The 24748-nt window shown below is 39.1% G+C and overlaps 1 protein-coding gene across 2 annotated transcripts in view; it reads right to left on the reverse strand.

Annotated features, from left to right (window-relative positions):
* Positions 1-547: 547 nt before the first annotated feature.
* LOC111870000 (mucin-12) overlaps positions 548-24748 on the reverse strand; it is a 342323-nt gene continuing 318122 nt past the window's right edge. The window contains exons 6-8 of one of the 2 annotated variants that reach the window (XM_023861920.2): positions 18073-24142; positions 3734-3968; positions 548-1661 (exon numbers count right to left, since the gene is read on the reverse strand). In XM_023861920.2, coding sequence (XP_023717688.1) covers positions 1502-1661; positions 3734-3968; positions 18073-24142 — 6465 coding nt within the window. In that variant the 3' untranslated portion in view covers positions 548-1501. The remainder of the gene's footprint in view (positions 1662-3733; positions 3969-18072; positions 24143-24748) is intronic. The other variant, XM_023861921.2, reaches the window with a different exon arrangement.

Raw genomic sequence — 24748 nt, forward strand, 5'->3', positions numbered from 1 at the left:
GAATGCATTACGAAGTTCTAAGAGATATTTATTAAACTATTCAACAGATTGCCCATAACCATTCAAAGCCTTAAAGAGGACAGAATTAGTTTAAAAAAAAACTGTCTTTATATCTTAGGAATAATTCCTTTTATACAGTTTCTGAATATGTGGAGCATAACATAAACAATTAGTTTTAATTATTCTGTTATCTGTGTGTTTGTTTTTTTTTTTTGATATGATGACCTTCATGTCCATTTGGTTTGGACTTATGTAAGGAAATGTATGTATGTAATATCATGGTAAAATATGGTTAAATATTTAATATGTGAGTCTAATCGATTTCCCCAGATTATATCTTTTGTGACATATTTATTATTTTGCATATAGAACAACAGGCTGCGCCATAGCTCAAGCGGTTAGTCGCTGGCTTCCCAGGTTCGATCCCGGGACTGGTCAATTGGGATTTGTGGTGGACAAAGTGGCACTGGGGCAGGTTTTCTCTGAGTACTTCGGTTTCCCCTGCCAATCTTCATTCCACCAAATTATCCATCATCATAATCACACAGGGCAGGCTACAATAGGCCAATTAGTGGCCGCCATGCCGAGTGGACCCAGTTGGACTCCACCCCCCCCATGAGCGAGAAATATAGAACGACAGAACGGAAGCATACTAGCATCTGGTACGTGCTGCAGTGCAGTACTGTAAAAGTTTCTTGACATTTCAGAGGACACATGCTGCCTCCAACTTCACAGTTAAAGAGTAAGTGAAATAAACATAGTATTCGGCTTGCTGCCTGCCTGATTTACTTTTCAACCCTGAAGAAGGTGGTGGTACTTTCCTCTAGAAAATCAGTAAACTTCAACCATGCTACATGCTGTCATATTCTAGAGACAGTACTCTTCATAGTCACCGTCATGACAACCTAAAATCTCACTAAGACGTGGCTGTCTTAGAATGCATTATTAATTTGCACAAGACATGTAAGTGGCTATAAACCTACCAGCTATTTATAATGTTGCTCTCATTCCATCTTAAAATGAAACAATTTTATGTTCATAATTTTTTAAAGTGACATGTAGGAAGTACTAAGATCTCCACAGTTAAAAAAATTTAGTAAGCGTAGTAAAAGTTACCAGTCTAATAACATAACGAGTGGTCTGCAGGATACTATTACTGACCTATGAGTTTTATAGCCCTCATTCATTTACAGATAACCATATTTTTCTTGTGGTTGTCTACTTATTTGTGATGAATTTTTCATTGCCATAGGACCACAAAACTGCCTTTCCACAGCCCCCCCCCAATCCTGAACAAGATGTGCACACCTTAACAATGAATGAGCTGTAGAGATCATCACACACTCATGGCATACTGTTTGAAATCATAAATCATTTTATGTAAAGGAGGTATGACACCATGGTAATGGAAGAGCATTAGCTGAGAATGGCAACATAGCAGGATATGGACTGTCTGACACAAAAGGATGGAAGATGTAAGAGAAGAACATGAAGGAGAAGGTCACCGATGTGTGTTCCGCCTCAGTCGCCCAGTTGGTTCATTACTAACAGCCATGGACACTGTTCCAGACTGTGACGCCTGCTGCTGTTCTGTCATACGATCCAGTTCGAGCATAGCTTCTTGAATTGCGTTCTCTAGCTGGCTGTTTAGTTTACGGCTCCTGAAAATCCAAATTCACATGAAATTAGTACACATAATTCCATTTCACAAACAAATATAAAACAACATATTATGTGAATAAATCATCTAACTTTTATTACACCCTGATTGAAAAAAAAAATTAATACAGTAAATTTGCTCCTGAAACGTCTAATTTTAAACTGCATGTGAGGTGTGCAACATCAGCTTTACTGAGAATAATGAGAAGGGTCTTGATTTTTGATACAGTATCTATCATTGTGACTACAGTAAATTATCAGATGATCATAACAATAAAATTATAATATCAATCACAAATTAAATTACATAAAATTACACTGTCTTATGTGCATTCATAATATAAGTCGCAGCTGAAGTAGAAACCACTTGTACTACTGCTCAGGTACTGCACAGGCAACATACTGTCTTGCATGTTGTAACTGGAAGAGATTTTCTTCAGCCCCCATAGGTCTTTAAGGGAGAACTGTTAAGAGAACTGCTTCTGAAATATTTGTAGTATTGCAGTCATTAAAAAAATTACAGAAAATTAACATGAATAAAAGTAGTAGCATAGTTGGTTGAGGCACTGTGCTACAAGGTAGTGGTTTCGATTCACAATGAGGTCACTGGATTTTTCAATTGACCTCATCCTTCCAGCCACACTATGTCCCTGGGGTCGACTCAGCCTCTAACAAAGATGAGTACTAGGAATATTCCTAGGGGCAAAGGGCAGCAGGTGCATAAGGCTAACAACCACACCATCATCTGTGAGCTGACTAGATAATTTGGGAGCCTCGATCTCTCACAACCCTACAGGCCTCCACAGCCTGTTACAGGGATACTTACCTACGTACCTACCTACCTACCTACCTACCTACCACAAAAAAAAAAAAAAGAAAAGAAAAAAAAAACTGCCATATTAATGCATTTCTAAATGTTATAAGACATTAATTTCAATAGCTATTCTACGATCATAATATGCATACTGATTAAACTGAAGCTGGTCACTTCACTGAATTAAGATATCATATTAACAATACTGATGTGGAAAGCAAATGGAAAAACTACCACATTATCACTTTCTCTGGATAGTCTCTTTCCAAAAACAGAAGATCACATTAAGTGGAGGAACTGTTTCGGAAGAGACTGTGGACCTGTCATCTGACAGTTACTGATCAATCAATTAACAATACTGTCACAATATAATAGTATTCAACTGCCTCTGACATCCAGTAGCTAGTTAACCTAAATTATGTATATATTAAAGAACTTTCAACATTCCTTCTCAAAAATAATGATGGAGAATTTTCACAGTAAGAAAAATAGGAGTATTACCATTAATTGGGTGAACATTTAAATAACAGACACCCAATTAGTTCAGTACCTGTGACAGTAATTATTTTACTCCTAATATCTATTAACGTGGGCTAATCAATGTTTTTTTTTTTTTTCATTTTAATATAGCTGAACAGTTCATGTGTGGCTAGGTTAGCTAACCTTCAGAGTTCCATGGGAAACAACAGGCAGAAAGCATCTTAACTTTTCGCAGCTGCCAACAAAATTCTAATCATGTAGTGGTCAGCAGAAGAAAATGCCTAAGGTCAAATACTTGATCTGTTTGGTATTCTGTTTAGTCTGTGGTTTAAAGATGATTGAGCTGGCTAGAGAATGGTAACAATTTCTTTTTCCAAAGTCATACGACAGAACAGCTGGAAACTGCATTTAAAACCTGCAATGTAATGAGTAATGTTCCCTTATTGGGGGGGGGGGCGGAACTGGCTATCCTTAACTAATATCTGTAGTAGAAGAAGCAAATATTAAATTTCCCATATGGGGGGACCCTGTATTTTATACTGGTACCTTGTACAAGAGCCAAAATAACTGTTTCTGCTCTTATGCAACATCTGTATGCGAAATTCACAACACATTACAAAACAGATATGCTGTCCACTGGGCTGGTGCAAGAGGTGGTGATGAAACTTGTATACGCTATGTGTAACATTAAAATAAATATGAGTGTGAAGTTTCGGATGTTATATTGAGCCAAAAAATAATGTGACATCGCCGATGAAGTGTAAGGCAAAGCTGACTCACTTCCTGAATTTCTTCCTTGCTCGATGGTGTGCCTCAAGCCCTTCTGACAATGTCTTCAGGGACTGCAATGGGACCTGGGTGAGGGCTCGATCACCTCCAAACCAGCGCACCCAAACTTTGTCCCCATCGGCGACAGGTCCCACCAGCTTTCCAGGCCACGCAGGAAATCCCCGGGCTGCCCCCCAGACAAGGTCACCTTCGGAAAGGCCCCCAGACCCTTCCTCCGCAACACTTTCTGTATGTGCAACAACCGTGGTCCATAGTCAAGACTCGCTAATGCCCATGTTAGAGTCTGAGCAAGCGAGTTGAGATTCTTGCAGTGAATGGGTTTACAGAGAGAGAGAAACTCTGTCGGACAACTATTCTTAATTGCTGTCTACTTCTTCCACTATCAGAGTTCTAGAAATTTCAAGCAAACAGCAAATAAAAATGGAAACCGATTTATCTTCAAATCTTTTCAAGTCTTCCAACTCCTTTGTATTTGTAAGTGAAATTTGAGTTCCCTAAGCCCTGCAATAGTAATTTTGATACTGATAATTTAAAGTGCAGAAACACAAAATTTGAGTCCTTGAGATACAAACATTCTGCATATGAATTGCTAATTTCTGTTCTGATTTATTTAGTTTTTCTTAGTTATTTCTCTGTGGATGTGTACTGTGCCCTCTAATGGTCACTTATAAGGTAAACTGTATATAATTTTATGAGTTAAACAGGCTTCCTTCATAAGCCTGTAAATTACATTATTTCTTATATGAAAAATGTACGTTGTGACTCAAGAATAACTTGACTTACAAATGGGGCTTTGGAACATAATCTGTTTGTAAGCCAAGGATCAAGTGTACTGCATAATGAACTTACACATGTGTGTAACAAAATGCAAACTGAGAATAATACCAAATTCTATCACTGACTGAAGCAAATGACTTATGATTGTGTCACTTATATACCAGTAAACTGTCATACTGACAAGTTCCATCTAAACATATGTATGGCTTTGACAAAAATTGTGAAACATATGTATGGCTTTGACAAAAATTGTGTTTATAACTATTACTTGAGAAACATGATAATTATGGGTAAGCCCTGTATATATTCAAAATATAATCGTTTCATGGCTGGAAACCATTTTTAACATACTGGTTTGTGCCCCTTATAAATAAAAATGATTTGGTTTGTAGACATTACTGCTACTCTAATATACACAGAAGATAAATATGTACCCTTTTAAAGTCTGAGACATTATGTAGAATAATGTTCATGAAAACAAACATAACATGACCTTGCACTGAAATTTAAATAATTTTTATCATTTCAAAAATGTATTTGCAAAATATCCAGCTATTCATTTCCAGACAAAGGAATTATTTATTGAGATGGACACATGTATAGTTTTTTAATTCTTAAAACATTTCCTAGCTATAATAATTCTCACGATCTTGTACAATAAATAATAAAGTCTTATTCTTACAAAACTTCAGTAGCACATATGTTTACTAATATATTAAGGACACCAAATGCAATGAGAAGACTTAAAAATATTATGAGAATCTCTCTCCCCACAGAGTTAGAGGATGAATGCCCATCTTCCTTTTAGCCCAGCAAACTGTTCGAACCCTTTCCCCACCCGGCCTCCACCGTGCTTGTCATTACACGCATTAGTTCAATCCATCCAAACCAAGCCGATCGCTTTGAGTAAAGGTATGATACTGTCCAACCAGCAGTGTACTGAGCCAGGAAACAAATATGAAGATGCGACGAGCAACAATCATCAACTAAATCCAATCCAATCCAATGCCAATAAATAGCTGTGGTAGTAGAGGTGTATACAAGTGCACATTCATGAAGGATGTTCAACCAAGCAAGCAATACTGAATAAGCAGCTTTCAAGCAAAACACAATTGGATTAGGGTATTCATTTGTAAGTCCTGATGATTTATGACTTTTCTTATTGAAACTAAAAGCAGAGAGGCAAATACCTGGTGGGACAACCTAATGCAATATAGTGTATCATGGGGATCTGCATGGGTACAGTGTAACATACACAATTTAAATTAGAATTCTGGAATTTTAATTAAATTATTATTACAGCTGTTGTTGTAGAATATGTATTGACATCCATAATTAAGCCTTTGGTGCATACAGTATAAAAAATGCATTCTTGCAGAGATCCCTACTTTATAGCGAAGAAAGGCACAATGAACCACTATGTTCATGTGTACATGTCAGTCTCCACTAATAATTTTCAAACCAAGTACTGGATTTTCATGAATATTTATGGCCACTGGAGGCCACCTTATTTTTATGCTTTATAATTTCTTAAAATTGGTAATGTCAATATAGGAAACCACAAATTAAGAACATGGCAACAGTGCAAATCTTTCAGGTTATGTGTGACAAATTTAAAAGTTCCTTCCAAGAAGTAAATAAATAATTTATACTAATACTGCTATGAATAAGTGAATAATAGGCCATATGCATTCAGAATGGAAAAGAAAAGAAAAACTGTATTCTCATATAGATGAACTATACCTTACCAGTCTTGACACCAACAATTTAGTTCTCAAGTGGCAAGTGGCTGTTGTTAAATTCTCACACACAATGCAGATAAAATTAATATCTTGGATATGGAAATCTGAAAGGATTTGTATTTTGTAAGACTGAGGGATGAATGTGGAGCTACTGACAAGCACTTTCATAGCACATTACTTACGAATAAAAAGCTACTTCTTTTCTTTAGTAAGAGCAGAGAAATTTGTGTTTTAAATAGATAATATGGCCCTAATTATTCAACAAATTAGGTTGTAAAGATTATGAGAAACTAAAGAAAAGTTGAATTTGATTTGTTTCATTCTGGTCCGTCACACTATTAAGTTTATTTCAGTCCAATGTGACATATAATGCTCTTCACCACTTCAGCACTTAGTTATCTAGTGAAGTTGTGAAGGCATTATATGTCACATTGGATTGAACTAAACTTAACTGTAAATATAAAGAAAAGTTCTATCTTCTGGGATAGATATAAAGCTGTTTAGTCTGGTGACAGTCAACTGTTTATGAGGAACATGCCGTCTGCATTTCCAGGGCTGAAGAGTATGGTTTTCCAGGTTGTAATGCCATGTAGTTTGGTTTGAGCCTAATGTTTTGGAGGAAAATATCACCTCCATCTTCAGGGCCAAAGAGTAAGCCAAGCAAAAAGACAGTGGAAGCAGGCAGTACACTTATTCCTCCAAAATGTATGGTTCTCTCAAAACTACATGGCACTAAAACCCAGACGACCATTCTCTTCATATTACTGCCATGAGAACATCAACTCCAACATGTGACTGAATATTTGATAGATTTATCAACTTTATTCTTTCATGCATTAGTCATTACTAACACATTTTCTCCTAGGAAGGAAGGTGTCAGTGTGTACACGCACATGCACACAAATCCAATTAATTCAAACCAAATCTAAGTTTATTATTTTCACGTTTTTAGTAAGACATATATTTATAACTGTGTTTTATGAAAGAATATGCCAGTACACCATACTGTTGCATACTATCAGAAGACAAAACTCTGCCTTTAATCAAACCCAAATACAGGGGAACATCATCTGCCCGTGCCCTCAATATTCCGCTTCCCATCTGCAGTGGTCCCCATAGAGGCAGTGTTCTCTCATAATTCTGCAATACTTCTGTGACAAAACTATTCTGTGGCCCCTGAAAAGGTTTTTTTTTTTTTTTCCAGATTGCCCCAGTCACTGAGACTATTAAAGTGGGTCAACTACACTGACATGCCAACATGAATCCTCATCATAAAAACATGTTCCTCCAAAACAGAGGTGTCCACTGATAAGATTACATGATGTCACAGCCTAGAAGTCCATAACATGAATAGATTCTGCCATTAAGATGTCAATTCTGATAATGCTGCTTTAAGAGCAAAACTTGCATTACTCCTTAAATATTATCTGCAGTACTGCTATCCCATAACTAACTTCATAATCACATATTCCTGGTCAGAGTTTCAATCACTGATATTATGTATGAGGGAGAGTCAGCAAACAGGTCATAAATGGATATAAAACATAAAACATATATTTGAGGCATGCGGTAGCATAGTTGGTTGAGGGGCTATGCTACAAGTCGGAAGGTGGCAGGTTCAAATCCCAATGAGGTCATTGGATTTTTTGCAATTGACCTAATCCTTCCAGCTGCACTATGGCCCTGGGGTCGACTCGGCCTCTAACAGAAATGAGTACCAGGAATTAATTAAATAATTTTCCTGAGGAGTAAAGCGCAGCCGGCGTGTAAGGCTGATAACCTTACTGCCATCTTTGAGCCGACTGTCTAGATAATGTGGGAGCCTCAACGTCTCACAACCCTATGGGCCTTTAAGGCCCATAGGGGATAGCTTTACTTAAAAACATGTGATATTTAAACCTGGGAAAAACATTTATTTCTCGACATATCCTCCACCAACATTGATACACTTGTCCCATCATTTAGCCATTGTGTTGAAACCCACAAAGCCTATTACATCCATTCCTGCTGTTTTACTTCCGTTTGTGATCTATATACTGACTCTTCCTCATATGAAGGTGTGAAAGGTAAGGACCATAATGTATTGTTTTGTATATCTTGCATGTATAAACAAGAAAATTGTGGTAAAATACAGGAAATTATACTGGAGGATGAGAATCAATTATCTTTAACATAAGAAACCAGAATTTAGGTTAAAACTTCATATTGTGGTAGAGTGTTCGATTAGCACAATAACTGCCACTATACTTTTTTTTATATCATGTTTGTCAAAGGTCAAATGACAGAAAACATATTGTACGTACACTACTGTGAATTATCACATACACTGACATTTGTTCCAGTATCCATTTGCCATAGCAGATACAATTCCTCATGTTTTCCAACCAAATTTTACGCATAACGTGGAGATGAAGTGATTACAGATTCCTTCTAGCAGAAGTTCAGTTACATCTTCGCAAGACCAAAACACCAGCTGTTTGATTTTCATGGAAGTTAACGTCATGTTATTCAGAAATGCTCTCAAGTTTTATGTTTTCTTAAAACTCAAGTGGCAAAATTTTGTAAAGAAAGCTTACAGAGAACATTCAACCCACAGTGGCCAATTTGCATGGGAAGTGAGAGAGGACACAGCAAAGCACAGTCATATAGTATCACGATAAATATTTCACATGCCTCCTCTATTCTCTGTGATCTTATGCTTATAGGCTGTTGTTATAAAGCAAAAGAGATATCCTCTTATAATTCATAATTTGTGTTTTGTTTAGGACACAATAATTACTGTTTAACATCAATCTTCACATGAACCAGCCCACCAGGTATTAGCCTTTCATCTCTTAATTAATTAATAAAAATATTCATTTTACTATTTTCATTCTCTCTAATCTTTTTATAAAATCATACAGAAAATTCTCATCAGATTATGAGGACCAATAAAGGTAAAGATATATTTAAATTGCCTACATCAATTCTGGGCAGATATCATTCAATAAAATAGAACAATATGCTTTATATACATACACATAATTAGAGAATATTCTGACCCATGTCACTTTCTGCACCTTCAAACTTCATTTGGTTAGTTCATGTTTTGAAATAACACAGAGAAGGGCATCAGAAGAGCTATCATATTGCCTCTATGCTGAAATTACTTCCATTTCAAGTGCAGTGCAAAGCTAAACTCTGTCAATGTGACGATATTTCATTGAATATTACACACTACAATTTATATGAATAAATGCCAATTTGTGAATTGTGTTAAATATGTAGTTCTGAACATGCCAGATGTTGTCACTTTCAGCTAATTATTGTGCAAAATTTCACAACTAGATTCTCACCTCAGAAAGCTTACATACAAAAGAAGTTTCTGTAAGATACTGTTATGCCATTATAACAGATAAATATTTACAAATGCTTAATGTATATCAAACCAGAGCCTCCGTAATAATAAAAATGTTGATTATAATACACAAAACAGATGAAACCAGTGATTCTCTAAAGGTGTGTGATAATGGCTGATTCATTATGCCCATATTATGCTGGGTATTGTGTCCAACATAACAGTAGCATAGTTCAAGTAAACAATCATAACCCTACTTCCAGAACAACACACAATTAAAAAAAACAGTTCCCTCTCTTTGGCATTGGAATTACAATGAATAATCCTGTCACACAGTCTTCTACTGATTACAGTACCCAATAAGCACTTATTATGAAAAAGAAAGTCTCATTGATACTTCAATCAGAATTAGTATCAGCCATACAAAGGCAGCTCCATATTCTTTCAATTGGAAATAGAAGACACCTGCTAATCCCTCAACTGTGTTAATTGCCTGTCATTTCTCCCAGCTGCATGAACTAAGTATAAGGATTATACTTGTCTACCACCTTCTAACATCATTTGGCTGCAAATTCTTAATTATTTGCACAAATGTAAGCACCTACACATTTGCAGATGATTTGTTCATACCTACACAATTATTGATTCTGAGAACAAGCAATCAGCAAAGTTGCAAAAGGTCTGTTCCTAGAAAGTATATGCCAAAAACTGTGAGAGTTTTTGTGCTTTTATATTTAAATAAAAGAATTCTGTATTGAATCAATAAAGGCATGTCACTTTTTATTATCTCACTAACAATAAGGTTAATCTGCAATGAAACCTGAACACAAAAGAAGTTGTTATTTCAGTTTGGTTTTGCTCTTAGTGATTTATCTGTGATAAATACATTTAATTTATGACACTACAAGATTATTTCATCTACCTAGTTCATCAATAGCCTATAAATAATAATTAATACTGATGTGGATAATGATGAATGTTACAATGTATGAATGAATCTAGTTCCATTCTGTAAACATCTTCTTAATCTGATTAACAACTTATTTCATCAACATTCCAGAAACAATGTCGAACAGCTCTATGTTAAAGAATATGCAGGCCATACATTAGCCTGTTTCTAGTTATCCCTGATACAGAACTGCACCAACTGGTTTCATTAAATTTACAGACAATACAGAAATGTACTTCAGAGAATCTCTGCCATCACGTAGTGATACTGTTAATGGTCACTTACCTGTACAATACAAAAATATACGACATATATACAATCTGTAAATACATATTCCAAGAGCTGGTAAATAGAGTAGTCAATATAAGATGTTGGGGAGAATATTATTTACATGTGTGAAATTGACTGACCACTGTTCTACAGTACCAGTTTCCTGGATTAGGTGCTTACAGATGAGAACTGTCCCATATCCAATAAACTGCAACCTTACTGAGAATATCATGCAAACAGCTGGTAGCAAGTGATTCATCAGGTGTACAAAGAGTTTCAAAATTATTGCTGATATTAATAATGGGAATGAGAGACTTTCAAAGTACATACTTAAATGTGACATAAAGATCATGTTTCCTTGTGCAGAGTTAATGTTAACATTTATGTTACTGTGTGCAAGCAAGCTTGCCACCAACCTTATCCTGAGCGACTCCACACCCTTCCATTCAATTCTTTTCTGATACGTTTTAATATTAACCCCAATCTACACTCTGATTTCTCAGTGGTCGCTTCCCCCCAAGTATTTTTATCAACATTTTTTATTGATCTCATGCATGCTATGTTCCCTGCCCATTCCATCCTCTTCGATTTGATCAGTCTAATAGTATTTGGCGAGGAGTACAAATTATGAAGCTCCCCATTATGCAGTGCAAATGACTGACGCTTCTATAATTCATTCAGCATTCTGCACCATCAACTCTCACTACGGGACTGAGCTGCTTCTAAGGCTTGGGCATTTATGTACATTTTTCTACATTCACCATTAACTACGAAAGTTCTGCAGAGGATCAACTTCCACATCAGGTAAAAACAGGTACACTGATATCTGTTTTGAGGGTCTGAATATGTTGGTGTTCTTTGGAACAAGGCATGATGGCACAAAAAATGCTTGGTGGACACACCCCGAGTTAACCCTTCAGTGTGAGTTGTATGTATGATTTATTGACTTTTCAGTCAAATTTGCAAACAGTCCACCTAAAATCTTATCAATAATTTTGCAATTCCTTGCACCTCTCAAGTACATAGGAGTATAGTTTACAAATGTATGTCAGCAAACTGATAAGAGATAATCATCAAATATTTACATTTTTCTACAATTTCCCAACATACTGCAGTAACAAATTATAACAATGGCATAAGCTGTACATGCATGTGCGCAAGCTGATAAGCTAAACCAGAACCACCCAAAAAAGTATTCACATTCATAACCTAGGACACATCCTGGTTCATGGTGAACAGTGCATGATCTGAATACTATGAAAGTTCCAGGAAACTGTGGGTTCTGTGACTGGAATATTTCACCTGGATATCTCCTCTTAAAAAAAGAACAATGAACACCTTGTTGAATTTGAGATTCTCACACCAGTGGTTATGAAGAGTACAGTCTTCTGTGATATAACACAAAACTCCATCCTAAGTGCAACAATTTATTGTAGTTCTTTTGTCTTTCTTTCTTCTACACTACATGTTTCGGCCGTAAATGGCCATCATCAGGTGTATACTCTCACGTAGCTGCTACACTGCACATAGTTTAAAATTTAAAAAAACACTAGTCTTCCCAATTGTTCACTTCTCCGTTGCTAACAGGTCCTGATATATCAGAATCCCCCCCACTGATATCTGTCAGATATGTACAAAATCTTTGTTAACCTACACACGTCAATTTGAGTTTCAAAAACTGGCACTTTTAAAATCTTCAATTCAAATTTAAAAATTTCTTTCATTTTTTTTTTTTTCAAATTTTAAAATTTAAAATTCTCAGGGGTACCTGGCCTATGTCTATAGTGCTGCAGCAGCTACTTCTTGTTTTCAGCACTGTTCAGGTATTATTCTGTGTAGGGTCCCTGTGTGCATGCCGCTGCTTATCTTTAATACGCATCTATTTAGTATGTCGAAAGTCAACAGTAGTTTTCAAGGAACATGTTGCCTCCATTTTCAGGTCTGAAGAATTCACCAAGCAAGAAATCAATATGAAGCAGGTAGCTAGCAGAGTTCTGAGAGGTCGGCTGACTTTCAGTGGTCTACATGGCATTATATCAAAGAATACATAACTCTTGTATTTTAACCTCCAAAACAGACTACTTTTGCTCTAAGGATAAAGTACGCAGAGCCTTCTTGCCCATGTACAAAACATAACTGGCCTACTTCCAGTGATATACTGCTGGTAAGTCTAGTATGGGCAGAGGCACTCTGATACAAATTCTGGTACATGCTGTGAAGAAAATGAGTTATCACTTTGAAGTTCACAGTCATTACCAACTGACTTTGGTGTTTTCTTTTTCCTTTGAATTCTGTATAAGAACAGATATTCACTGCTAATGATTTAGATAGACATAAAATAATTTACATCTGACAGTCTTCTGTTTTACGTTAAAAATTTATATCCATAAATTTATTTTATTTATTTTTGGTTTATTTTATTACAATATCATTAGCTTTGTTTTTAAACATTCAAATTGTAGAATGATTTGTGAATACCAAATTAGGAAGGATATGGAAGGAAACAGCTGAGGACTAAACTGAGGTACTTTCCAGCATTTGACTGCAGTACTGAGGAACACTGGCCAGGGTAGTTGGTGTTTTAACTAAGATTTGAACCAGGCACCTGCACAACATAGCCAGAAATGTTACCATCTTGGTCAGTATATATATATATATATATATATGAAAAAGGTATGGTGCATAATGAAATGTTCTGCGGCCTCCTTTTATTTGTCATTTTTATACTGAGCTAAATTACATTATTCAACAGTGACACGAAATGACAGATGACAATGATTACTACCGTACATCCCACTTCATGTTACTGAAGAAACCTACAGATATATCCCACTGGTATCTGTACTGATCTTGGGCTCAAACTCCAACATACAGTAAGCTCAAACCCTCATAAATTTCTTGTTTTGTAAATATTTAAATAATACAGTATAACTTAGTTATAACGTCACCAAAGGGACCTAAAAATAGTGCCGTTATAAACGAATGTCGTAAACGAAATGGGCACTTCCACAGTAGCCTTATGGTAGTCACGTAAAAATCAACAAAAACCGAGTTAAAATGTTGCACTTTTTAGTGAAATACGTAGTTAAGTACAGACTAACGTAACATTAACGTGGAATTGCCCAAATGTGTAATATCAAAGACATATTACAGCGCTTTTCACTGACAATACACACAATATTTCACCAATCATTTTAACTTTCTCTTCAATGCTTAAAACTTTCCTTTTCATTGCCATGTTTTTGCTACTGCACTTCTCTGGGTTTAGGCAGGAACACTATAGGGTAAGTAGACAATGTGAGGTCCTGTTAGACGAGATTCTAGGAAAGGAATGCAGTTAACAACCTGCCGCATCCTCTTGCACTATTCACGCAGTCCCACCCCACATCCTTGTTTTCGCATAAAACTCATGCTCCTCTTGCAGCCCGCGGTCGTATTCTTCCAGGACAGTCACGTCAGCAAGTAGAGAAAGTGAGGGTGGGCAGACACATCGAACTTTCCCACGATATCAGAGAAATTCACGAATGAAAATGATGTTACATACGAGGTTGATGCATTTGTGCATGTCGTACTAAGCAAGGTATAAAAACAGTTGCTTTATGAGGAATTAGTTCGTACCATTGAATATTTGACGCAATAGACAAGGTGTCGCAGAAACCGATGTTGCTGTAACCAAGTTTTACTGTATATTATTTAATGCTTATTCCTAAAATTCTGAATTTAAAGATCTCTTTCATCTCCTACACTTTCAACTTATATTATTAGTATGATAAAATAAAAGAGCATGAGACAGACAGGAAATTAGCATAAACGGGGGAACAAGAAATGATTAGAGCTTTGCTATACCTGAGGTTCTTATGACATTGACTATTAAGAGCAACATCTTCTGAGTTGTAACATGAGAGGCCAACATTTTGAGGGAATCTGTTGCCTCTACCCTCAGGACTGAGGAATAAGCCAATCTTGTTTCTGCTGGCTTTTTTGCTTGGTCTACTCCTTGACCCTGAAGACAGAGGTAATATGTTCCTCTGAAACATGGAGCTCTCTATGAACTACATGGTGCTACAAACCAGCTCTGTTTGCAAAACTGCTATAGATGAGACAACTAAGAGCAAATGGACAAATAACATTAAAATTGACCTTGGAGGAATACATGTGATATTAATTAAACTGGCTCATGGTAAGATCCATGGAATGCACAATACTGGACGTTTGGAACCTGCCTACCTGTCTGAAAAACTGTTGACTATTAAGCAAGAGTCTGTGCCATAAACGCTGTTTATCTGGACTCTTTAAACGACACAAGATATCAATATACGGTAACTACATAACAAACAAACCAGGTTACATCACATACAATAAATAACAACAAATACTGTCACTGGGACAACCTATATAATACATAGATTAACAATGTAAAAGTAAAAAAAGTAAAGCTATCCCTGTAGCAGGCCACGAAGGCCCATAGGGTTGTGTGACACTGAGGGTCCCACATTATCTAGACAATCAGCTCAAAGATAGCAGCAAGGTTGTCAGCCTTACGCGCCGGCCGCGCTTTACTCCCCAGGAAAAGTATTTAATTAATTCCTGGTACTCATTTCTGTTAGAGGCTGAGTCGACCCCAGGGCCATAGTGCGGCTGGAACGATTAGGTCAACTAAAAAAACTGAATGACCTCATCGGGACTTGAACCCGTGACTTTCCGGCTTGCGTATGTCCTAGATTAGCAATGATCTTATCAAAATATCTCTTGTCTTTGTCACAGTCACTGAATAGTGCAGAGAGTAGAAAACTTCCTGAATCACAATTTTATTATGGTCAAAACACAGTTAAAAATACAAATACAATAAAAATCCACTATGCCTCTTACAAATCAAAAATCTTTCAGAGAGACTATGATGAACCAGTTTGTTATGATGGTCTTGGTTATTTGTTTTGGTGAAGCAAACAGGAATAAAATCTGACACCAGTCTGTCCAATAATAATAATATTAACTGCATATAAAACCTACATGAAGGTTATTCAGATTTGCAGATGATATTTTAAAGTGACAACATATTAAATAGGATTTAATTTATGCACTGTGCTCCACTCCACAGAGTCTAATAATATTTATCCACAAAGAAGATTATGATGGTGACAAAACAGTGTACTGGGGAAACAGTGAAGCAAATGGAAATGGCTGAACTCTAAGTTAAATATACCAAGTAAAATGCAAGCTGATATATCAGAGTAGTGGGACATGTCTCTGTGAAAGATAATATAAATAATAAAGAACTGAATTGAAACTAAAGTTGCACCTGTGCCTAATTAATCAACATATCAAGAAGGTTATGGAAAAGTGAGAGTAAAGCTTCACACGAAGAGTTCTATCTTCTGAGATATAATGCCTTGTAGCAGAGCCCTGCCAGCTGTTCACTTCATCCTGGTGCCTTGCTCCGCTTTTTCTTTGACCCTTAAGATGGGGTGACATGTTCCTCCGAAATGTCGGTTGACTTTCAATGGACCAGATGTCGTCATATACCATAAGACAGAACTCTTCATGACCACTACTTTTAGAACCTCAAATCCTATAAAGCTTCACATAATTTTAACCTGAATGTAAATAGGCAGTAAGAAGCTTCAGGCTGTGGCCAATTTACCCTTGAAGAAATATCTACTTGACATAAGGGTAAATGGGAACCAGAGCCAGTCTGGATACAGCAGATTAAGGGTAAATCCTTCCCCTTCAGGTACTGAACAACACTGTCCATGTGTGACTATTATCTATGGACTTTTAGGCAGAAAGATTTCTTTTTAGTTTCTCCATGTGAATGTTGGGTTGGTAAAGGAGGCAAGACAAAGACTATTCCATCCCAGCCCAGAACACTAAAATCATGATACTGATTATTTCGGTCCCAGGACAGATGCATGTAATACTTTCGTCCACCATCTTTCCTTAGTAACATGGACTTGCGATCAAATTGCTAAACACTTTGTAACATATGGCTGGATATATCCCACTCATGATTTCAGCCTTCTTTCATGGTGGTCCAATTTCGCATTGTCATGGCAAACTGACTTCCCCATAGCACTTGCTGATACTTATAGTAGACATCCACTTGACAATGTTGGCTGTGTACTGTAAGCACTGGACAGTGCTAAAGCACCAAAACATGATCAACATGAGAACAGAGATGTCTTGTTTGCAAAAAGAGCAAAGGGGGTAAAAATATATGTATATCTGAGTACTTCTTTATTTTGATAAAAGCAATTCTGGTTTTGTGGTAAATACACATAAATTAAACATTCATACCTGAATGGGTTAAAGACTGTTGCATACATCAAGCAAGACAAACATGAAGACAAAATACACATACATAATAATATCACGCTACCAATCATGCACTACATACAACCAAACACATAACATGCACGCTACGTAAAGTAAGCTGCAGATGCCCCTGTACGCTCATGCCATGCACAGAGGTTGAGAATTCAACAACAAAAATAACCATCACAATGAGATAAGAAGTAAAACAACAGAGTATAATGTTACAAATAATACAAAAGAAAGTATTTATACTCATTAATGAACTTATTTATGTAATTAAATATTCAAAATGTCTATTAAAGCTAAACAGCTATGCTCTAAGACCCATGGAACCAAAAATACCACAAACACAAGTGAAATGCAAATTGAAATAATAATAAAAAAAAATGTCCTGATTTTTTAACAAACAGAAAATCACATTAATTCAAAACAGGTGGTGGATCCTGGAGCAATGTGCATGTGATGAAATGGAAAGTGATAAAAAGCATCACTGAAATATATATAAATGAGAAAATAAACTGCCTCACAAAACTAACGAAACTCAGTTTCTTTTTGTGCCCAAGAATTTCTGGCATTTTAAATAACAGTTTAATTCTACTGAATATAATGAAAAAGCACATGACGGAGGACTTCATAAATTATTTTTAGATTGTATGCTGTTCGTTTACAATCGAAATTAAACAACCAGAACAAGCCCAATGGACAAAAGGGGAAAAAAGAAATTTATATTTTCACTCTAACGCATGAATGAGTTACTTTCTCATCTTTAGATTTAAGAGTTTTGATGTGTGAATTAATGAGATTTTCATCAATATTGTATAACCACAGTCAAGCTTCAAATAATCAAATCTACCGTACTTAGTATTCTGTATGTTAAAATATTACCATCAACATATCGGCATGCTACAACTGATTGAAATTTACATCTAGCAATATGCCTTACCTTCATCATCCTCTTCCATACTGTGAATATCATGAGGATGGGTTTCCATGACGACCAGGGCATCACTGTGTTTACGCTTTGCACCCCTTTCTGCCACTGTTGCAACAAGCCCCACGTTACTGCTACTGGTGCAGAGCTTAGGGGTCACACTACTCCGAGGGATAACTCTCCTCTCATCACTGTTATTGTACTCGAACAACTGCCTTGAACTGACAACAGCTTCTTGTTGCTGCTTGGAAAGAAGCTCGCCATTACCACTCCCACTAAATGAAGAGAATGCGGCGACTGTAGAGGATTCTACGTACATGTTCCCACCACTTTTTCTCCGTTCACTTTCACATATCATATGTCCCGTACCAGTCACACTCATCATGACATCGGTTCCAACGTACTTTCCAGAGTAATCGGTCTGATGCGGGCTTGAGGCGTTGCTGCTGAATCCCCCCTCGGTAACAGTTGGACTCACAAACATACCTTTACCACTGCTTACTCCCCAGTCATATTCAGTCTGTTCTCCTACACCTGAAGTGTCCTGCTCATTACTACTTGACACACAATGTACCATGGGCATCGGAGATGCTGTTATTCCAGAAGAAGACTGCTGACATCCTAAAAGGCTCTCTCCGGTGGCACTAACACCTCCGCAAGAGCCTGTGACGGGACAGGAAGAAGGTGAAGGAGATGACAGACCATCATCTGTACTTCCAACACCTGTTGAATGAGTAGTAGTATCTGCAGATGGTGTCAGAGCACGTGTATCACAACTACCACCGATGCTATTGCCCCCACTTCCAGGATCTACTGGACTGTGTGTTGTGGTGTCAGGTGGACTTCCACCAGATGAAGCTGCGGTCGAGGTCTGACAAAATGTGCTGTTGGTTGTTACCACAAGAGATCCAGGTGTTACTGATGGCGATGAGGATGCCTGGACACTCTGGTTCACCGCAGTCTGAGTTGAGACAGAGTGTTTCATCATTAGAGGTGGCTGGCCAATTTGTCTGGAAGGGGGAGGTGGTGGTGATGATGCACTGTTACTATTCTGCTGAACTGGACTCAGCTGCATCTTGTCCTGGACACACTGTGTAGTACTGCTCCCAACAATGAAGTTCTGCTGGTTTACATTCAGTGTGGTAGCTGATGCTACAGTGCTACTGCTGTTGCTGCTAGGGAAGTTCTGAGGTGTTGTGACAAGTTGCTGGTTGTTGGAAACCATTGTGGTCTGTTGCTGGACAATTGTGGTGTTCTGCTGCACTACTGTAGTATTCTGATGGTTCTGAGTTGTGGAGGCTGTACAAGGTACCATCAGGGTCTGCCCCATCTGTCCGCACTGTAGGAATTCTTGCTGAGGCTGGTGTGCTCCTGTAGTAGATCTTACAGGTGAAGTGTTTGTTGTGAAAGACATCTGCTGATTCGGACTGACATTTGCTACCAATGGACTAAGCTGTCCGCCAAAGGCTGCCGTACCGTTCATAAGGAATTGTCCTCCATTAGGGGAACTTGCCAAGAACTGCGGCCCTCCACCATTTTGCTGTTGCAGCATTGGCCCGGTTGCCATTTTACTTCCAGTGGTTGGAGTGCGAATAACCATTCCTGCGGGACCTGCTGCAAGAATGCTTTGTCCAGTTGGATGACCAAATACTGTAGTTCCTCCATGACTCTGAACAGGAGTTAGAACATTCTGACCATTGACATTCTGTAGCTGCAACTGAACCCCAAGGTTGGTGGCATCTGGAAGCAGGGTAGTGGTTCCATCAGTTGCCATGACCATGCCACCCAAACTAGGGACAATAAACTGCTGAAACGTTGGGAAGTTCTGAACGACGCCAGCTGCACCATTCAAGAGATTCACAGGCTGAAGAAGATTGATCTGCTGTGGGGGTTGTGAAGTGGCAGGGGTAGCAATAAGTTGCTGAGCGCCAAAATGTCCTGTAGTTGTGCCTGGTTGCCCATTCATGAGGATCTGCGCTGGGGCTCCACCTTTCCCAGGGACTATGGTCAGTGCCTGAAGCATTGGTCCAGTTGTGGCTATGCTCTGATGTGGGCCAGACATTGTGAAACTCTGCTGTGGGAAGTTCTGCTGCTGTTGCTGCTGCATGACGATGCCAGCTGCTGTGGCAGTAGCTGCAGCTGCCGGGGAATTCTGTTGAGACGCTATATGTAACATGGACGCCACAGTTTGGGGAGAAACTTTTCGCTTCTTACTACCTCCTTTCTTTTTCCCGTTGCCGGGAGTGGGCGAAGGATGATGTGATATTTCAGGTGGCGAAAGCAGAGATGTTTGCTGAGGTGTGTGGCGCACATATCCAGAAGTGTTCTGTGCATTTCTGGAGCCTGAATGATCTTGATTCATGGTATCGAGCAACTGGCTTATGCCATTCCCTGCATTGTTTGGTCCTTGAGAATGATGAATAACATTTCCTGTTGCAACTGCTAGATGAGGAATCTGCATGGCATTCTGATTAAGTCCTGTCATTCCATCAACAGTCATCATACTAGGCTGGATAAGAAGAGGTGCTGGTAAAGCATTTACTAAGACTGTTGGCTGACCCAAGACTTGCTGCGCCACTCCAACAGCGGGGATAACCTGAGTCACTGCTGCAGTTACGCTTGTCACCATGGGCGATACTGACATGGGTGGCATTGACGAATGACTGACAAGTTTTGCCATGGAGTGGGGAGGAGGAGGTTGAGGTGGTGGTGCCATTAAACCTGCAGAAGGTCCTGGGGGAGTCATCACATTTCCGGCATTTGCCATTATCAACTGGCCACCACTTGAGACAAGGATATGTCCCGCAGGTAGCCCAGGAGGTGCCCCAGAGGATTTCAGAATAGCTGCTGCTTGTTGCTGCTGCTGCTGTTGTTGTGTCTGCACTCCATTCCCCGTCCCCATCATATTCTGCTGCTGCTGCTGTTGAGGAGGAACTTGAATACTGCTCACAACACTCTGGACCATCTCTAATGGTGACTTGGACACAGTGGCCACTTGCATACCTTGCGAGTGTGCAGCTAGAATGGATCCAGAAGCCTGTGGTACAGTCACCATGGCTGCCTGACTTGTATACACTGACGGTCCAGGTAGAGGTTGAAGAGGTATTAGAGATGTAGGCGGAGTGTTGGCAGTTGGTGCTGCAGGATTTCCAACTGACACTGTTGCAGTATTTGCTTTTCCAGCTAGGACTGAGGTTATTGTGTTGCTGCTCACTGTATGGCCACTTGCCATCGTTGTGACCATTGTTGAAGACTGAACTGTGAATTTCTGGCCTCTTGTCTGATCATGTACATGATGGCAATAGTTGTCACTGGGTCTGTTAGGGTATTGCCTCATAACAGGATGGCTGGATATACCTGGTGAAGAACAGGCAACAGTGGTCTCACTTCTAGGAACTTGGAAGTGTCCTTGTGATGGATTTGAATAGGAATAAAGTCCAGGTGGACTAATGTTAGGTACAGTGAACGGAGAAGACGAAGATGAAGAAATGTAGACGTTATTTGATGCTGAAGATGTGTCCGGGATTCGGCAATTCTGTGACGAAGTTGGTGTGGATGAGGTTGGCGATGCTTCTGGCTGCGGTAAGCTATACGTCTCCACGGGTGAGCCATTACTGGTACTAACAGTACCACCTTGGATTGGCCCTCTTGAGTCAGATGTCATTGATACCTGGTGACGAAGCACAGGGTTTCCTAACCTATCAAACGTTGAAGATGTTACAGGACTCTCTTCTTGCACAATATTAGGTGTTGCAGTCCCATTACTGGAACTCTGGTGGGCCAATGTGTCATTTGGCATTCCCCCAGAATTAAGCTGCCCATGATAATGCTTAAATTCACTTGACATGTTATGTTGTTGCTGTGACTGCTGCTGGTGAATATGCTGGTTACCAGGATTGGCACTGGTGTGTTCAGGTTGCATAACTGATTGTATCTGATGCTGCATTTGATGATGGAATAAGATATTATCACCTGAACCACCTCCAGATGAAGAAGCAGGCAGCAATGATCCTGAACTAACAACACAACCCTGACAATGATTTGTCATTTCCATCCTCTGTTCAGGTAGTGCACTGCTGTCAGGCATGCCAACACTGAGCATTGGTGAAGCTTGGTTTTGAGGCTGACTGTAAGAGGAAGTGGCTACTGAAGTTGTAGGAATCGGACTACCAATATTGTGATGTGATGTTATAGCTATAGGACTTTGAAGAGAAGCATGGACATTGAGGTTTGATTGTTGTACAGAAACATTTGGATTTGACCTTGAGGTGAAACCAGAGGTTCCTTTTGGGGCTGGTAAAAGGACATTACTTGGAAGAGGAACACCCACTGTTGTCGGTGAAGAACAGGAAGTCGGAAGATTGACGGCAGCACTATGAGGGCTTGGCACCTGCTGGTCAGGAGTTATGTGATTACGAACTGGGCTATGACACAGAAAGTTGGGGCCACCAACACCAGTCTGACGTGAAATAGTGCTGTTCAACAATGCTGTCTGCTGAGCAAGATATCCACTTGGATCCTCCATGAAAGATGGGATATTAGGATTGGATCCTGCCACATAATTAGAACTGTCATTATTATTAGGATGAGATGGTGGGGGCCGGTTATGTTCTACAGGAATCTGACGAACATCAATGTTTGGACATGGGGCATGAGAATCCATAGGTGTAGGTCCTCCACTTCCAGCTATCCCAGTAATACCTACACGATGATGCTGATGATGATCAATGATATTGTATGACCTCTGTTTTCTACTAGCTGAACCAGATTTTCCTGACCCCTTAGGTTTCTTCCTTGACACTTCTTCTGCCCAGACAGGAGGCGGAGGTGTGTGATGATGCAGAGGAGGTACACGGTCATAACTGCTAGGAGGCGGTAAGGGGTTAGGCTGTGGTGTAGGCATAACTACCGGAGAATGATGTTGCTGATGCATTGCCATCACTGTTGTTCCTGTACCCATACTGTTGGAGCTGTTACGGTTTTGCTGTTGCCATGGCGGCGCTCTCTGCTGGGGCATCATCATGGTCCCCCCACCTCCAGCTGAACCCGATGACAGCATTTGGTGATGATGTTGCTGCTGCATATGTAAAATATTTTGATGTTGTTGTTGTTGAGAAATGGGCCCTGTTACCTGCTGTCCTCTGTTATACTGATCAACAAAGACATTAGTTGTTCCTGGAACACCAACGCTATTACTGCCTGACACAGACACAAACTGCTGATGCTGCTGCTGCGACTGCCTCGGATTCTGCGCTGCGGACGACTGCTGCTGTTGCATCAGAACCTTACTCTGATCTTCCAAACGGGGCTGTGGAACTTGATATTGATTTTGTTGCTGTCCATAAAATTGATGCTGTTGTTGCACTCTTAGCATGTGCAGATCCTGAGCATTTTGGCTTGAACCTGAAGAATTAACGACGCCCGAGTACATAACGTGTTGCTGTGGCTGCTGAAGTGCCTTGTTAGCACTGTTAATGGCACCACCACTTGCATTCTGCATTTCATCAGACGTGCCACTCAGAGATGGTACCCTCTGCTGAGGCTGACACAATATCCCAGGGTTTCCTCCACTGTGAACCATCAGTCCACCGGCACTCATAACAACTTGATTCCCTGGATTACCAACCATCACTGGGTTTGTTGTGTTGCTACTCATAACAGTAGGATTTACAGCATTACCAGGTATAACAGCTGTATTACCAGCTTGGTGAGGATTCCCATTACTGTTGTTGTTGTTGTGTGTATTGGAATGTTCCATCACTGGATTCCCAGCCTGAAGATTCATAATTGGTTGACTGTTTCCTGCAACTCCAATCAAGTTCTGTTGCTGCTGGGTGAAGCTGTTGAGATGGACAGGTGATGTGTTTGGATGGACCATGATATTTCCACCTAAGATGGTAGAAGTGACTCCTCCGTTCGGGGTTGTGTAACGGACGAACTGTGGAGAAGCGTTAACCCCTTGAATGACATTAGCATCAGAACCGAAGTTGGGAGCTGGAAACTGAGCCCTGTTTGGTATCTGTGGACCACCTGTTGGAGGGTGTTGAGTTGTCCCTGCAGAGGATGGCCCTGTACTCCAGTTCTGTGTGAACAGACAGTATATGTAATTAGTACAATGTATCACAGACACAACTATAATAATCTCAACATAATCACAAATTCCATATTTCCCATTTCAGTCACTCATGGGTGAGCTCTGAACAATAAATATATTATCACTGTTTTTCTTCAAAATTTCTTATGGTGCATCTCTGCAAGGTTTTCACCCTCTAACCGAAATGCATTCTGCCACGTTCTGCTTTGGTCTGTACCATCCTGTTGTACTAGCAACATCTCACTAAGATTAACATGTTTTCTTTTTTTTTTTTTCATCTTCCATGGGCCCCGAACCTTCAAACAGAAATGTATGCTACCTTCTATATTACTATTGCAGATGGTAATGCACACTGTGAAGAGAGACAAGAACAACAAATGCTTCACTAAAAGCATACAAACACATATTTACTGAAGTTCATAACCATATTGAGGTATGTTACTACTTGTGGTCACCTCAGGAGCAGACAGGTGTTCCTACACTCACTTGACTAAAGGTAAACTTTATTACGCATTTCATTAATCTTCATTAGAAATTTTACAGAAATAAAAAGAAATCATAGTTGACATTGGTAGTAAGAGCTTAGTCTCTAAG

Source organism: Cryptotermes secundus, unplaced genomic scaffold (assembly GCF_002891405.2).
Source record: "Cryptotermes secundus unplaced genomic scaffold, Csec_1.0 scaffold2648, whole genome shotgun sequence".
NCBI lineage: Eukaryota > Metazoa > Arthropoda > Insecta > Blattodea > Kalotermitidae > Cryptotermes > Cryptotermes secundus.